Source organism: Melopsittacus undulatus, chromosome 3, assembly GCF_012275295.1.
Source record: "Melopsittacus undulatus isolate bMelUnd1 chromosome 3, bMelUnd1.mat.Z, whole genome shotgun sequence".
Classification (NCBI taxonomy): domain Eukaryota; kingdom Metazoa; phylum Chordata; class Aves; order Psittaciformes; family Psittaculidae; genus Melopsittacus; species Melopsittacus undulatus.
Window position 1 is genome coordinate 103708808 of NC_047529.1, and position 16442 is coordinate 103725249.

General features: G+C 37.4%; 1 protein-coding gene across 1 annotated transcript in view; it reads right to left on the bottom strand.

The window, feature by feature from the left end:
• Window positions 1–16171, bottom strand: part of USH2A (usherin) — a 375630-nt gene extending 359459 nt beyond the window's left edge. Inside the window, exons 1-2 of the mRNA XM_034060823.1 lie at window positions 15687–16171; window positions 10318–10483 (exon numbers count right to left, since the gene is read on the bottom strand). Of these exons, the coding sequence (XP_033916714.1) occupies window positions 10318–10483; window positions 15687–16171 (651 nt within the window). The remainder of the gene's footprint in view (window positions 1–10317; window positions 10484–15686) is intronic.
• Between the last annotated feature and the right edge of the window lie 271 nt (window positions 16172–16442).

Sequence of the window (16442 nt, forward strand, 5' to 3'; positions counted from 1 at the left end):
GGTGAGCACCTCACCAGTATTTCAGTAATATCAAGTAATATTAAACTGATTAACTACAGCTCTGCCACTTTCTATCCTAAACAGTACTGTATCAATGAAAAATATTTTTTATTGCTTGTGTCAGTAGAGCTCTATCAATCTGATGCCTCAGGACAGAACAAACATCTGGGCAAGGGATTGGCAGAACCTGAGAGCTCAAAACAGCAAATACAGGTTCTGTTAAAAAAAAATGAAGTAATTAACAAAAAAGCTTTGCTCTATTTTAATCAATCTCTGTTCTTTTTACATGGAAAGGTTTTCACAAGTGATCTTTGTGCTGCCAGTTCCAAACAATAAAATAGAAAAGGATCCTAGTCACCAGACCTTAAAATACATGGAGAACAACTGCTTTCTTGCTTGCTGCATGATGACTCTATTTTCCCCAAGTCACAGAATAGATCAGATCCAAGATCTGATGATTGCTATAGTAACATGAAAGGAGATGAGTATTAAGGATTCAACAAGCTGCTTTATACAGACAAGAGGTATGTGCACAAGGCACAAGTAAGTAACAACATGAAAACCAGAATTATCTACTATCCAGATTCAAGCAGGACACCTAAAGAAGCTTAGGGACATGAAAGATTTTTTCTTTTGACCACTCCCAATTCCAAGAACCACAAAAGTTCCACTGGGACATAGTCAACAAGCTGGAAAGACAAGGGAGTACAGAGGATAAATCTTCAGGGTAAGAATTTCAGTGGAAAGAAATAGAAACTTGCTGCTCTGAAATCTCAGATTCGGACCAATATTGATAGTCTTATCTATGCTGCCACTGAATATCACATGCTGATTTGCCTACAGGTGCAACAACAATGAAGCTCACATACAAGGTCACCTACAGTCACAGTCAATAGCCAGGGTACCCCTAAATACCACTGGAAAGGAGAGAGCAGAGGCTCAAGAGCAAAATATTTTGGCTGTAATTCAGGAAGCAGAAGATCAAAGCCAGTGCCCTTTTTTGAAACTCTACCAGTACCAGCAAGGGTCAAACAAGCAAGGCTGCATAATTCTGCACCCAAACAAACAAACAGCATGTGGAAAAATAGGCTAATTCAGAACAGAGACAACTATCTGAATAGATATATATATATAGATAGGTTATATTAAAAATAAAAAAATAAAAAAATACAGCAAATATATGATGTATTACATATTACAATGGTCACCAGAAGTTTGATTCATGGCTATTAACTGTCAATAAAAAAGTTACAGTATGCTTAGGAAGTCTCAAAGTTGTTTCCTAACTAAACACACACACACAATTCTAAAGTAGCACATACTATTGTTCATCTGTACTCACTTTTATTTAAAAAATAAGAATTGAATTAAAAAAACACAACAAAATATGCACCAAATGCCAAAAATACAACCTTTAGAACTGCAGGATATTCAAATATTTGAGACTAGGAGAAAGAAAGAAGGCAAATCATTCTTAACATTGTGCTTCAATTATTAGAAATATAATTTAATTGGCTACCACGTATTTTTGCATAAGGAAGCAAACTGCTTGCTAAACGAATTGAAACTTGATAGATTTCAAATCTCATCTGAAACTCTGCAGACAAATGAAGCACAGCTTCTGCAAACCATTCTATACAGCTCCTCACAAAACTGGTCATACAAACAATTCCTTTCTTACCATATATATTATAGAGTTTGGGCAATCTTCAGTGGGATTTGCATTTGCAATTGATAAAAACAGTCACAATCTCCTGAAGTTTAGTCAAGATGGCATAGATAAAACCTGTATTTTTGGCATTCTCTGAAATTAAAATCTTGGCCCAAATGAAGATCCTTATCTTGTGTTCCCAAGTAGCTAAATCTAAATCTCCAAGTATGCAAGAACTTGCCTAAACCCATATTTGGGAAAAAAAAAAAAAGGAAATAGTTTAAGAGATAGTATAACTGAAGAGAAGATAAAGGCATCTAGGACATATCCCATTTTCCCAAGAAGCTGAAGTCGTAACAACAAAGAGCTTTCAAATCAGCACAGTTGACATCCTAATACCTATGAGCCAGAAGAAGAGGCAAGCAGTACAGTAGGACTTCTGGATGCTGCACAGCAAGTTACTAGTATCAAACAACTCAAAAGTTCAGCAGCAGCATCTCAAAGGCTTGCAACCATAGCAGATTAAATGATGAAGCAGTTGCCAAAAGAGCTATGCCCACTTTTCTCTGAACAGTTCTCTAAACAGACATTCAGATACATTACAGACTGTAACATGTGTTTTATTTCTGCTGTCTGTTAAGCGCATAACCACCAACCATATGGACAGGCTGCATCCTCCTAAATATTTTCAACACACAATTGTAATTAGTAGACAAGAAGCTCTAAACATTTAGAATTAATGCAAGCTCTCCCCTCCCTTCTTGAGATTGACAATAGATTACTTCAAACAGTGATTTAAATTAAAATGCTTCCTTGCTTTCTCATGTTCTTACTAAACTCAGGGAATATACACTTTAAAACACCTCATATTTAATAATACATACACAAAGTGTGTAGAATAAATGTTTTCTTCTCTGGCTTTAAGTTTCAGGTTCTTTGCTTTTAATATAAACCTAAAACTATTAAAAAACTTGTGCACAAAATAAAACGATTTTACAAATTGGAAAGGACAAGTTTTCTCTTGATAGTCAAACAGTTATGATGTAAAGCGGTCTCATTAAATCATAAGTACTTTAACCTTTTCTTGAAAGAACTGGAAGATTTAAAGATTTATAAAGAAATTTTGCCTGAACTAGGAAATTACTCATATTTGACATGTATTGAAATGATAATGCTGATTTCAATAGGCACTCTAAGAGCATTTTCCTCCCAGGAGGGTAATTCAGTCATGGTTACCTCTCTGCATCTAGATTTTAAACATACTTTCTAAAGCTTTTAATGTGCTATAGTCTGCCAAAACACGGCAGAGTTACATAGATATGATCAGGCAAAATAAAGGCCAGTACAAAAAATTACTTTTATAATTAGAGACACTAAATATGAAACAAAAACATCAATCTGACATGTTCTCAAAGAACCTCATGTTTCAGCTGCATTGGCTGTATCTGAAAACTCATGTTTAAATTCCACTCTTCTTAATTGGTTAAAGAAATTCTGAAGTATCAAAGGGAAAGTGAGAGACCCTTAACAGTGATTCTGAAAAAGGAAACACATAATGGTGCTGCTGTTACTAAGTGGTGCAAATCTGATATTGATATCACTATGAAGACATAATTGGCCTTAATCATGCATTGCTATGCTTTCAAAAACACCAGTTTTTGACACTTTTCCTAAGGTTTCACTTCAGTGAATATCAGATTCTTTTAAGGCTATATAACCTTTATTCCATTGTGAACCTTCAATCAGAGGTTTTGCTAATATATAGCTAAGAATATACAGTGACAAATAGCCATAAATCAAGATCAGACACACAGAAGCACCTAAAACTTTCAGAAACCTTAAGGACTTGATCCTCACCAACTAAAATCAACCAGAATAGTGGCAGTAATTTCAAGGAAGCAGTATCCACAACTTACGGCCTTAAGGAAACTCCAAAAACTAAACACAAACCATTTGATATTGCAAAATGAAAAGATAAATTCAGATGCAAATCATAAGCAGTAGAAAATAAAAGCAGACAAGACCTGGAGAAAAAAAGTCATACTGATCAGAGAGAAGAAAAAAAAAATGTTTAAAAGTCTCTTTTGTTTCAAATCCACTTCAATGTACTTTAGCAGAACTTTTCAATGATGATGTTTCTCAAATGTTTATTTGGTATAAAGAATAAATGGATAGCCAACAGCTATCCGCATATTAAGAAGGCTGCATAAACTATTAAAAAGTATGAAGCTACTCTTAGACTGATGCCATCTAGGCTCAAGTAGGTTTTTCCAAGTACATTCCAAGACTATTAGCAACTTACATCCAACATCCTGCTGGCAGCAGTGGTTACAGTAACACTGCAGGAAAAGGGGAGGAAAAGAGAAAACCCACAGCTCATCAACATAACTGATACGAATTCTCATCTTCTTTTGAGATGCACATTATCTACTTTATGAAAGTTACTGAATTAATATTTAAAACCACCAAAAAAAATACCCCACCAAACATTTTCTTATGCCCACTATTCTGGTCAGAATGCTTTTTCAGAAACACTGCTGCAATAGAACAGACAGTCCTATTGTCTGCCTGCTCTTTACCTCCAGCAGATTTAGAGAAGAAAACTGAGACTTCCTGCTCATCGCTAGTCAATTCCTAACAAAAGGTTCTCCAAATCATCTTCCATAAGGCCTCAATAAAGCCTTTCACTGTCTTTATAGACTTTTTATCACATTACTTAAAAGTGAATGATGGAAGTTTTACCTAACATTTTGCATGAAACCTCACCTGAGTCTGAAGCAGCATCAATTATGCTTTTCTCTCACTATTGGGGATGCCTCTTCTGATACATTTCCCCAACACATGCCTTTTTTGCAGCCACATCATGCTAGTAACTCATCATCACCACTTGGGACTACTACTTCAGCAGTTTTCTAATGATTAACTACTTAGCAGGACATTTTGTGAAGGATTTCAAGTTCATTACCCTGCATTTTGTAATACCAAATTTCATTTCATGCCAGCTACCCTGGTCTTTTCAGTCATGCCATTCTTCCTGTATGACATCTCTCTGTTGCTCCTCCTGCTATCTCTCCACATTATGTTACCAGCTACTACACTCTTAATATTTCTGTCAAGATCATTAATGAAAATATAACACAAAGCTGGTCCAAAGACTAATTCCCAAGGAATTCAATTGCTTTTTTGCCTGCTCCCTTCCCAGGATTGTTCCTTTGAGCAGTATCTTTTGCCAACCCTCCCCAAAAGTATAACCTTTGACTACAATTTCCATGGATTGTCACATCAATGTTAAACTGGACTCGAGGTAGAAGAAATCTGACACATTCACTTTACCTGAAAATCAGTTTTCTAATTAAAAAAAAAAAGCGAAGAGGTTAGACAGTGATGAGCTATCCCTAGTAAATCCACGCTGCATTAAATATCCCCCTTTTCACTTAGCACCATATCTTTATTCCTTCAAAGATCTTTTTTAAATCCTCATATGCCACTGTGTCGAGAAAAATAGGCCTTCATTGCCAAGATCATTTCTCCTTCCCTCTTTGTCCAGGCTCTGGCTGGGATGGAGTTAAGTTTCTTCACAACGCCCTGTATGATGCTGCATTCTGAATTTGTATTCTCACTTTTGCTTTTGCTATTCTCTCTCTGGGCAAGGGGGACCCAGCTGCCTGGCTGATGGCCAGCATCAATCCATGACATTCAATGTAAGCATCATAGGTCTGCCCCTGACTTGGGAGATTTGCATAAAATATCTCATTGTCAAAGGATTTTATGTACCAGTTCTTTCAGAATCTTTTGGACAAAGACTATCTGATTGCACCAGCATGTACACAATAAGCTTACACATCCATGTTTCTACCCCTTTATGGGCACTTCTGTTTCCATACATTCATTTCTGTTACCTGGCTTGGTTTTGCTCTGTGGCGGTTATCGTAATTGAAAACAAAGTGTGTATTTATTTTGGGGACCTTACTCAAATCATCCTTAATCTCAAGCACACCTTCACTGTACCCAAGTCTTGCCTTCTTACACAAAAAAAAAGTAAGAAGTTTTTACTATTTGACAGTCATTACTATGTCTAATTCAGCTTGGCATCTTTCCAGCTTTATTTCTGTTCATATATAGCATTCTCTGTGAATTTGTCTCCCTATTCCCCAGTGCCTGCAGACTCTGCCATCTCTAACTGCAAAGGCACTTATTCTGAGTGAATAAGCCTGGGCACCACATCTCCAATTTTTTTCCTTTAAGGGCACAGATTCCTCTTAATTCTATTCTTTTTAAAAACCTCAGATCTTTTCCCATTCAATCGCTGGGCTCTGCAGTTCACCTTTTTTTATTAAAATAGGCCCATTTGTTTGTTCTTTCTGAACCTCTGCCCCCACCCCCCAATCTTCTCTTTCATGTGGGTTTAGTTATAAATACTCAACATTGACACCCATATCTCTAATAGTGCCCTCATCACTTGACAAAACTGATGTCCAGAATTTCTGCTATAGCAACTACTTGATGAAGAAATTTTTCATGCAGAACATACAGGAATGTTTGGGCCCTGTTAGTAGAACTTTCCCAGCTATGAACCAGAGAGTAAGTCTCTCCAATGACACTGTTCTTAGTAGTAGTTCTCTTTAACAAATTACACATCTAAATCCAAACCCAAGGATTTAAATTCCTAGGTTACCACAGTAGATTTAATTTACTAGCCTTCTCTTCCCCTAGATTTTATTTCAAAGAAATTATTTTCAATCTGTGCTGTCCTTTCCCTCTTTCTTATTATTTAATTGCTATTTGGTGCTATTCCACCATTTAACTTTCATTTCTGTCATTCCTAAATATGTCTTTACACCTGAATTCCAAACATATCTGCCACCTGACCATATTTCTGCTCTCTCTAAATTCAATTTCACATCTGCAACCAATACTTCACACTCCTTTGTCATGGTGCCTATTGCCTTGCATTTTGCACTAATATTTCAGTTTCATTTACTAACCACAGGAACTCCCATTTGATGATCCCAGCTCCTACTGACTGTTTGGCTTTAGAGACCTTTGGTCCTCGTCAGCCTCATATTAGGCATAACTGTGTTCAGAGATAGACTTGGACCCTAGCTCCTTGGTAGAGCTCACTCATGGTCAGCTACATTCCTCATCACTCACACATTCTTCACAAACTACAACCAACCTGCTGAAAAACAAGCACAAAAATTCACCCATCTGCCATGAACACTTATCAAACCCAAATCCCAGAGTCTTCTCCCCTAGATGTTATGCCTGTCCCCAGCTTGGCACACAAATCCATGTGTCTCAGCTCCTGATTCTTTGGTTGCAGCCACTGGATATGCCAGCCAGCTCTCCCCATCCATCACGCAACCACCATTACAAACAAGATGCATAAATTCCCTGTGAACCAACCAACAAGTACTGCCTTTTCCTCAGGGGCAGGACCCATTAGACACCCCTGTTCGCTAACTGTGTTAAGTAAGTGCCAGCATTCAGAAAAAAAGCCCTTATATCCTGAATCAGACTCATTCCAAATTAGACATATCTGTAATTTGGTCTGCAGTCACTGAGTAGCAAGGCATCATGCCAAAACCTTTTCATCCTCCCTGTTGACCAAACATACGATATTGTGCATGGCTTTGAACAGCACTTTCCAATAAGCTGTGGAGAATATCTGGTCAAACTTATATCCAATACAATTTACAAGAAAACTATCTTGACCCACTGTTGTCACCAGCATTTTTTACACAGATCTAAAAGGCCAAAGAATGCAAGAGAAAGGCTATAGTATTAAGAAGGGTGTACAAGAACCAAATATGCTTCACCTACCAGAAAAGTTATACATACTGAAAGCCAGGGGTATTAGTTGCAGTGTTTAATGCTTCTGATTTAAATTTTGGGGAAACCAAACCAACGGCCACTAGGTAGATGCTCACACCTCTGGCACAAAGTTTAAAACATGTTCATAATAAACAAGAGACGTTATCACACACATCTTCAGTTACCACCAGTATCTGGATTGTATTACCTAAAAGCTGTAAAAGCACATACTTAAAAATAATCTGAATAGCTTGTGCCATCTTCATGCAGAAGAGGACTTCTGTTTAGCATAGCAGCATTGCATCCCACCCCTCTCCCTCTTCAATTCACAGATGAGGTTTTTAGGGGTGCTACAACTCCAAATATGTCAATGCAGCTATTTTCTCCTTTTTCTTTTTAATTACACTTTTTGCACATATATAAGTTCTGCTACATGCACAAAAAAAAAATACTCATTCCACATTTACAGCTGCCTTGTTAGGAACAGTACTTACATGCCTCATAAAAGAACACCAACAAACACCATTTTTGGACTTAAAGAAAATTATACCAAGCAAGCTGTTAAACTGAATAGATTGATTAATTTATTTTTATGTCAGGGCACATCACTCTGGCTAAATTCCAGATAAAAAGAATGCCAAAAATGTTCCAAATTCTACAAAGTACCTAAAAAGTTGCTGATTCTGCTATTAGACTAGTTAAACCTAATAGCTTGTGGCTAAACATCACAGCCACATACATGACATCTCACATTCAACAACAATTCCCTTTCTGTTTTTGTAGAAGGAGGTTATATAGCAACTACACTGATAACACCATATCTACTTCAAACCAGCGTGGCTGTAGGGTGACGGCAAACTTTCCTAACTTACTGCCCACGGAGCTCAGTCCTATGGCTTGTCTTTGCTAGGAAATAAAGGTTATGCCTACAACAGTGACACAGAACTGAGACTGCTAATCCTTTACATGTATCAGAGGCAGTTTTTCCTGAACAGAACAGTATAGAAGTCTATGTAGTCTGACTTACTTGGAAAAGCTCGAAGCAGTAGTAGGTCATTACTGCATTCAGCCCCCCTTTGCTGCCTCTACTCCAGGTAGCCCATCTACAGCTCAGGGAAAGGTCTCTCCTCTGCATACCCATGCCTAGAAAACTACATAGCTCTTTATCTTCAGAAGATGAAGCTGATTTTCATCAGCTTAAGGAAACACTTGTATTCAAATATATTACCAACATGAGATATAAATATCTATGATCATCAAATATTATTAACATCTGAAGACACAAAAAGTACCAGATGAATATTACTTTTGCATGGTGTCTCTCATTTTTCATTTTTCTCTGCATTCATTGAAAAAAATGCTTTTGGACTGCTGCTCAAAGTAAAGGAGGGAAAAATAACAAAAACCCACACCACACAAAACCCCAAACACCAAAAAGCCCTAAACCCTTTGCCTGAAGTCTCATAGCTAGCGCTAGTGATAAATGGATCATGCCGCAGCCACTAACACCTTTAACAACAGTTAAAAGTTGAATTCTACAATACCACAAAGCACAGAATGTAAGGTTCTACGCTAAGCTCAGAAACCTAGGAAAGGTATTAAGCCTGCAGTCCCTGTAAGGGTCTAGAAGCTACACTTCTTCACTCCAGCTGTGCACTGAACAAATTCCACCACAGAAACAAATTCTACAGAGTGCTTGAGGGTTCTTTGTAATACAATTCAAGATACGGGTGTGTATTTAAATCCAGCCCTTTCACTCTTCACTTAGCTATCCCAGGCTTTAGCAGTTTCTGAGGCTAGTACAAAATGCAGCTGACAGCAACAGCAGCAATATAGCACCCTTGGAGTGTCTGAAGTGTAAAGTTCATTAGTTCTAACTTAAGGTCACTCTTGTAATCCAACAGCCAAATTCTTATTTGCACTACCATGCTGTTATCCTGGAAAAAAAAGAAAACTGCAAAAAATCCAGATGTCAGCTTCAATACTTCTTACAAGTGACAAGATCAGCACTAAAAACCCAAATCACAGTCAATACCTTTTAGCAAGTTTCAAGAAGGCAGCAAAACTATGCTTGATTGTGCTGTAAACCAAATGAAATTTAATAGAACGGATAAAGGAAATGAAGGAAGGAAGAAGATAAACATTTCAATACCTGATAATTACGGTTTATAATTATTAGCTGAACTTGGCTTACAAATAGAATTTACTAGAGTGCCTCTTGGGAATTACAAGACATGCAAATAACTGAATTTTAATTTCTTCTGTGTTTGTTTACTGATTTTTTGTACATACAGTTTAAATTTTAACAAACTCAATTCTGATTTATCCTCAGTGGATATTTGTACACTTATTAAAAAGTTATGTCAACAGAAGACTTTTAGAACACAAGCACTGTATTTTAACAGTTCTGAATCAGACGTTTAAAATAAGGAAATAGCTCTAACTTCCTCGCTTGATCCTGCACACTCATACACTTTTACTTACGTGCACTCCTCTGTGAGACAAGTACATCAGAATGATCAGGATTATATCCTTTTTTTAAGGAAATAATCTCAGAGACCAAATACTTACTGGTAATGTTAGAAATAGGTAGCTTTTCTTCACCTCAAATGCTTGTGTTCTAAAGAGTGAGAATTTTCAGTCTTGTTTGTTCAGAAGACTGTGTACAGCATTTATTTTCAGTGTTAAATTATCAGTGGCCTCAAAACGAGTTCCCAAACCAAGATACTTGCCTCCAAGACTCAAGAGTTCTCATTTACATCCCCCAATTTACCCTTTTATATTTATACAGTTATAGCACTCACACAAATGTTGTACTTCAACAAATATTAAATGGTTTTTATTTTACTCACCTGTACACTAAGATGAATCCATTTCTTCACAAGAATTCTCCCCAGTGTCATTACTTTTATTGGTGGCTGCAAACCATTTACTGTGCGATAATAAAACATGGCCTCTTTCTCAGAGATTGTGAGTTTGAACACAGTCTGCCCATCAATAGCCTTTTCTATTACACACCTTTGGAAATAACCAAGAAAAATAACATAAGGTCAGAGGAACACACATATACACATTCTTGCCAAGGTGCTATCCTGTAAAGTGATGTTAACCAGAACGTATTAAAATAAGCATTAAAAATACGCCTCTTGAGAAGATGCTCAATGACAGTGAAAGTCACAGGATGTACCAAGTGTAAAAGAACTTTAACAAAGATATTTTCTCTGTATTAATCTGAGATTTATTTTTATTTGGTTTTATATTTGGTGTATGCAATCCCAGTTCACCTGGGGGTGAAAGAGGGGTCCACTTTGCTCCTTTCTTTAGGGTTCAGTGATGGAAACCACAGTGGCTGGCCAGCACTGCACAGGTCTCTGCTGTACTTTTCATCCAAAGCTGTGCAACACAGTACATTCTGTGGAGGCACTTCATTTGCTTTTTTTAGTCTAATGTAACCACAAAAAGCAGCACAAATTACATGGTCTGGAAATAAGTGCTCCATCTTTCCACCAAATCTATCCAGGTAAGGCAGCAGCTTCCCTTACACTCTCCCTTCAACAAAGCCTTACTCTAACCTAAGAAAACCAGAGCAAGGCAAGGCTTGTTAGTTTCTCTCTCTCTCACACACACACGGACAAAGGTATCACATCAATACCAAATACATAACTAATATATAAGGTACAAAGAATACCATTCATAGCAACCCAACATTGCATATCTAGCTGATTAAATATTTTTGCCAATTCAATCACCATGATGTCAAGGGTCCTGAGAAAGCATAGGCTATATATGCTTGTGAAACAATGATCTATTTTATTAAGGTCATCATCAGTACAACAAAAATTATTAAGTTCTGCATTCCCAATTCAGCTGCCTGAGAAACCCAGTCCTCAACTACTGACCCATGAAAAGTCAAATATCTTAACAGCTACACCAGACTAAATTAGTGCACTAAGTCACAAGAGAGCAGCATATAAAATCTGTATGAGACCAAGATTTACTTAGATGTATTCCAGAAGAACAAAATGCTTATCTACTGATGAGCATCTTCACTTACCATGTATTTATAAAATTATCAAAAAGGCTGTTCTTTGATACTGCCATTATTCCCTAATTCACCCTTAAATGCAAGAGAAAAATTCATTCATCTTAACTATTACCATTTCAGCCTTCGGGAATGTTGACAATAAAACAACTTGCAGACCTCTATTTTCCAAGCCATGTTTCTTCATATATTGTCGACTGGCCTTTTCAACATTTTGTTTGGTTGTAAACATGGTAGTTTTGCTAGATAATAAATGTGAGAGAAGGCTCAGCTAAGTAGCAAAATATTTAGGAACTGGATTTACCCAGTTCCTGGATAAACAATAATTGGATAATCCAGGTTTTTGTTTATTCTGGTTATCTAAAACAAGCATCCCCACATTGTTTTTATCCCCAAAGGTGTCTTGACTTTAAGGGAAGTGACCTTGATGTACATCACTTCAAAAACTGGAAAGAACAAATGTGAACTGTGACTCATTACTAAAAGAAAAAGAAATAAAATAAAAAATTAAGAGGCAGAAAACAGAGAAGGAAGGTGGGGGGAGGAAAAGAAAAAGAAAAAACACAAACTAGTGTTAACATAGGTGAAATGGGCATAAGAGTTACTTGTGACTGAGCACAATATTCCATTCCAGCCATGATTTTAGAGAGAAACCACAGTTCTTTGGGAAGTCACAGCTTCCGGTAACCTGCAGCCCCACAGAACCAATCCCTGACTACATAATTCTCTATGGTGGGGTTCAAGGAATTAAAAACAAACAGTGCAAATCTGCTTGGTCAGCTTTCAGAGAGAAAAATACTCCAGAGAATCTAACATGGCTGCACTAGTAATCCCAATACATTAACTGGACCACTTGCAAATGAGAATATCTGCATGAGTTCAAAATCAGATCTACACTATCTTAAGGAAAATCCCCTTTCACTCTAATTCCTAATGTAGTACATCTGACTAAAGTAATGGGACATGATTTTAGTCCTTTAGATGAAATTAACAAAATTACATCTACTGCTCACTTCACAGTCAGGCCATTCCCCCTGACCCTTCTGCCTAAAAAGGCCCCAGCTCATTTCTCTCTTCTGGTCATCTAACTCCCAGTTAGCCCAGTTCAGACTAAATTGGTATAAACTACCTGTAATGATTACTCATATGTGCTAAACTTCTAGTCATATTCTTTTCCTATTTCATTGTAAAGGATTATCATCATATACCATTTCCTATATTGTGCTAAAGCTTACTTACAGGCCACACACAGGCTTACTGAATGTATTTATATTAACTGATAAGTACATGCAGTGAGAAAGGAAGCATGGGGAAAGAATAAAACTCAGGGACAAGAGCTCTGCTTGCTTATCGCACTTACTGCCTAAAGGGAAAGTAAATGCTGGAGTACAAATGTCAGTGGTTTCTCACCACTCTTGTTTTTCTTCAGTATTTCCAATATGCAGTGACTTGAAAGCACACCTACAAATATCTATATTATACATCTTAGAAGAACATTAGGACTGTAACATGACCTGACTTTACTCTCTCTTTGTATGAAAGTGCATTAATTCCCAGGTTCACATAAGAAAACAGTCTATGAAATTGATGAAGAAAATTTTTTGTGCCTTTAATTATCCACATATATTTGCTTCCCCAGAATGTCACAGTCTTTAAAGGGCCTTCAGACTTTGGATCCTCACATCAGTGTCTCTCACTTTGGTCACCACAGTAGCTTCTTGCAGAAAAAAAACAAACCCACTGCCCTCTTACATGAGCACATGCCAAACAGAAATGTCACAATCTTTAGAAGGGCACAATGGGATACTAGAGAGCAACACATTTTCCTCAACACTCTCTAGCACCCAGACCATGTAGCATTCAGCAGAAAGAAACACATTATTATGGCATGTCCAAAAACCATGGGTCTGCTGTATTTGATGTAAGAGCATTCTGACAGTAAACAAAATACCTTGCTAATCTGACAAATGTTCTACTGGTCATGTGAGCAGCTGGTTCTGGTTCACCTTCTTAGTGCTTTGGTGGCAGCACAAAGACTTTGTTAGAATGAGTCCCAGCTCCTTAAATTCCCTCTGCTGTGATAATGGGGTTTAGAAGGTCTCACAAATGACATCTAACAGAGACAATTCCCCATCAAAAACTGTAAAGTGTAGGACATCAGGTAAGTCGAACTCTTTTTACCAACCTGAAGAACTCACTAAACCAGTATAATAAAAGGAAAGATATCTTAGTTTGCTGTTAAACCATTTCCCTTTTGTAGGATGCCTTCCAAGTTTCAGTGACTATTCATGTGCAGTTACCATTTCACCAACACTGGAGCTCTGTACTCCTTTCATGAAGAAAAAAAATTAACACACTTCTTTCTGTGAACAAAGAGTGTGGACAGTGGCATATATCATCATGACCACTGGAATAATTGTTGTTCAACTTCAGTTTTTCAGGACCAGGTTCTACCATTGTCATTTCTACATGTTGAGTAGCAGCAAACTCACAAGGCAGAAGAGTTAAGTGGTCTATTATAAAAACTGAATAAAAACATTTAGATTTTAAAGTCATCTATAAAACCCACTGAACAGGAATATGTACATTGTGTAGTTATTAACACAGTAGCAATTGGAGGCTAATGTTTCACACTAGTCCATGGATAATCAGACATCAGTAGTGGTTTCTGCACAGCACTTCATCATCTGAAACTAAGAACATACATTTAATTGTTTTAAGCTCCATGCAAGCAAAAGTCTATCCCATTGACAAAAGAATTTCACAGATCTCCTTCAACAAATCACTACAACAGCTTGCTTGGAAATTGGCAGAATATTTCTGCTTCAAGTTAGGCATATGCTCTGCTGAACAAGACTGATAGGCTGCACGTGTGGACATGAACTCATGGCATAGACTAGCCCAGGAATAGACGCCCTGGCACTCAAGATTCAACCACTCTATAGAAAAAGCTGTCTATAAAAGACACTAGGTCAAAGCTCCAGGGATACCTTTACACATACCTTCAGCTGAAATGGTTTAACTTCAGCTCAAACTAAAATGACACCTGCATAGCAAAAGTGTCTTATTTCCCTGCCATAACCACAATTTCTGTAGCTAAGTGGACTTTATTAATTATCCTTGCATAAAAATACTATAATTTTGCATATGTCATTATAAATTTAGACATTTCTACTGTTTCTGATTATTTTCATACCCCCAGACAACATACTATTCCACTGCAGTATGCAAAATAAGTATTGAGAATGCTACAACAGAGCATATCGCTGCTTTCATTCGAAGAATAAGTTATGAGCATAAGTTCAAACCCATCTGTTTTTGAAGGAACATACTCTGAAAAAACAGACTATATTTTTGTGTGCTTCACTTTGAAAGGGATCCCCACAATCAGAGTAAGAAAGAAGAGGCTCTGCATTTTGTGGCAGATGAAGTTTTTTTGCAGGATTTTGCAAGTTTTACATTATAGTAAGGAAGGCACAGTCAAACTGAAACTTATACAGCAATATTTGCTGAAAACACGATATGTAGGCAAATAAGAGAGGGAGTATGCTTAGCTACGTCTGTTTCATAAACACCTAGTGAAACTTCACTAGCAGCTTGAATACTGGAATCCCTTGTTAAAAGTAGTAACATGATCTCTTGTTCAACCAACATACTCCAAATCTTTGAGAAAAGCTATGATCACTCTTCATTTTAGGAAAAAAAAAAAAAAACAAACACCAGAATAAAATATTAATTGTGGAAGACGTGGGAGGTTTCCTTGTTTGTTTTTAAGAAGTAAACTTGTGTTGGGGGATTCCTAAAGTTTTAGAACCTTTTTTCCCATCATGAACACAGCAACAACACAAACCCCTAACAACATGTTTTTCCTAGCAGCTTTAGAAGAAGGAATGCAGTTAGAAATGCAAATTTAGATTCTTAAGGACATTCACATTATGTATGAATAATCCCCACTGAAAGCAACTGCACTATCATCTGAGTCAATACCACTTTAACTGACCCCACTTGTCTTGACATTTTCGAAGACCCGAACCTAAATACGGCTTTAAAACATCACAGTTTATCACTGTACCTTTTTAAAATTCTAAATAGCTTGCTAATACCAACCATGACTATAACAATCGTTGAGTTGGGCTTTTTAAGAGCACAGGGAAAGTAAACACCTTCAACACTACTTACATTACACCTTCTTGCTCAGGTTTCAACCATACAGTTAATGTAAATGAAGCTGCAAGCCTCAGAGAATGGGGAGTAGAGAAGCAATCCTTGTGATTATGAAAAATAAAACTGGAAGCGTTGCTGAAGGACCCTGGATGCAAGTCTCTTTTGTCCTCTGTGATACAGGTGCCAAGGCCTTCTGAAAGAAGCAGTCTGTAGGGAGAAGGCGATGACCTGTATGGGCATTCCTGAACACAAAACCTCTGGGTGCAGGACAGAATACTTTCAATAGCTACTGAGCTATGACAAAAAGAACTTCGTTCTGGCAGCCCACAAGTGGCTTCTGTTGGCATGATTGACACGTTCTTGAAAGCTCCCACATTTTCAAGCCTAGGGAAATGTCCCTGAGAGCTGACCAAGACAAAGGAGTCATAATAAGTTAAGATTAATATTTCAATAGCATGAAACAAGAAACGACACCTCAAAGAAAGAGCCCAGCAATTCATGTTTACAAAAAAGCTCCTCCTGATTAAAGCATCCATAAATAAATAACGATGTCCATGTCGGTAGCAATGTTCTCAGGTGGTACGCTTTACGAGTTTATGTAGGTTTTCATCTTCAGAACGCTCATGCAAGCACTCAGTCACAAGGGACATCTATGTCTTCTGGTCAGCGAAACACACGTGGGTGACAGCAGGTATCTGCAAACCACAGAACACAGACACAGTCCATGGGAGGAACGTGCCCTTTTCCACCAACAAAGGCAATGCCCCACTA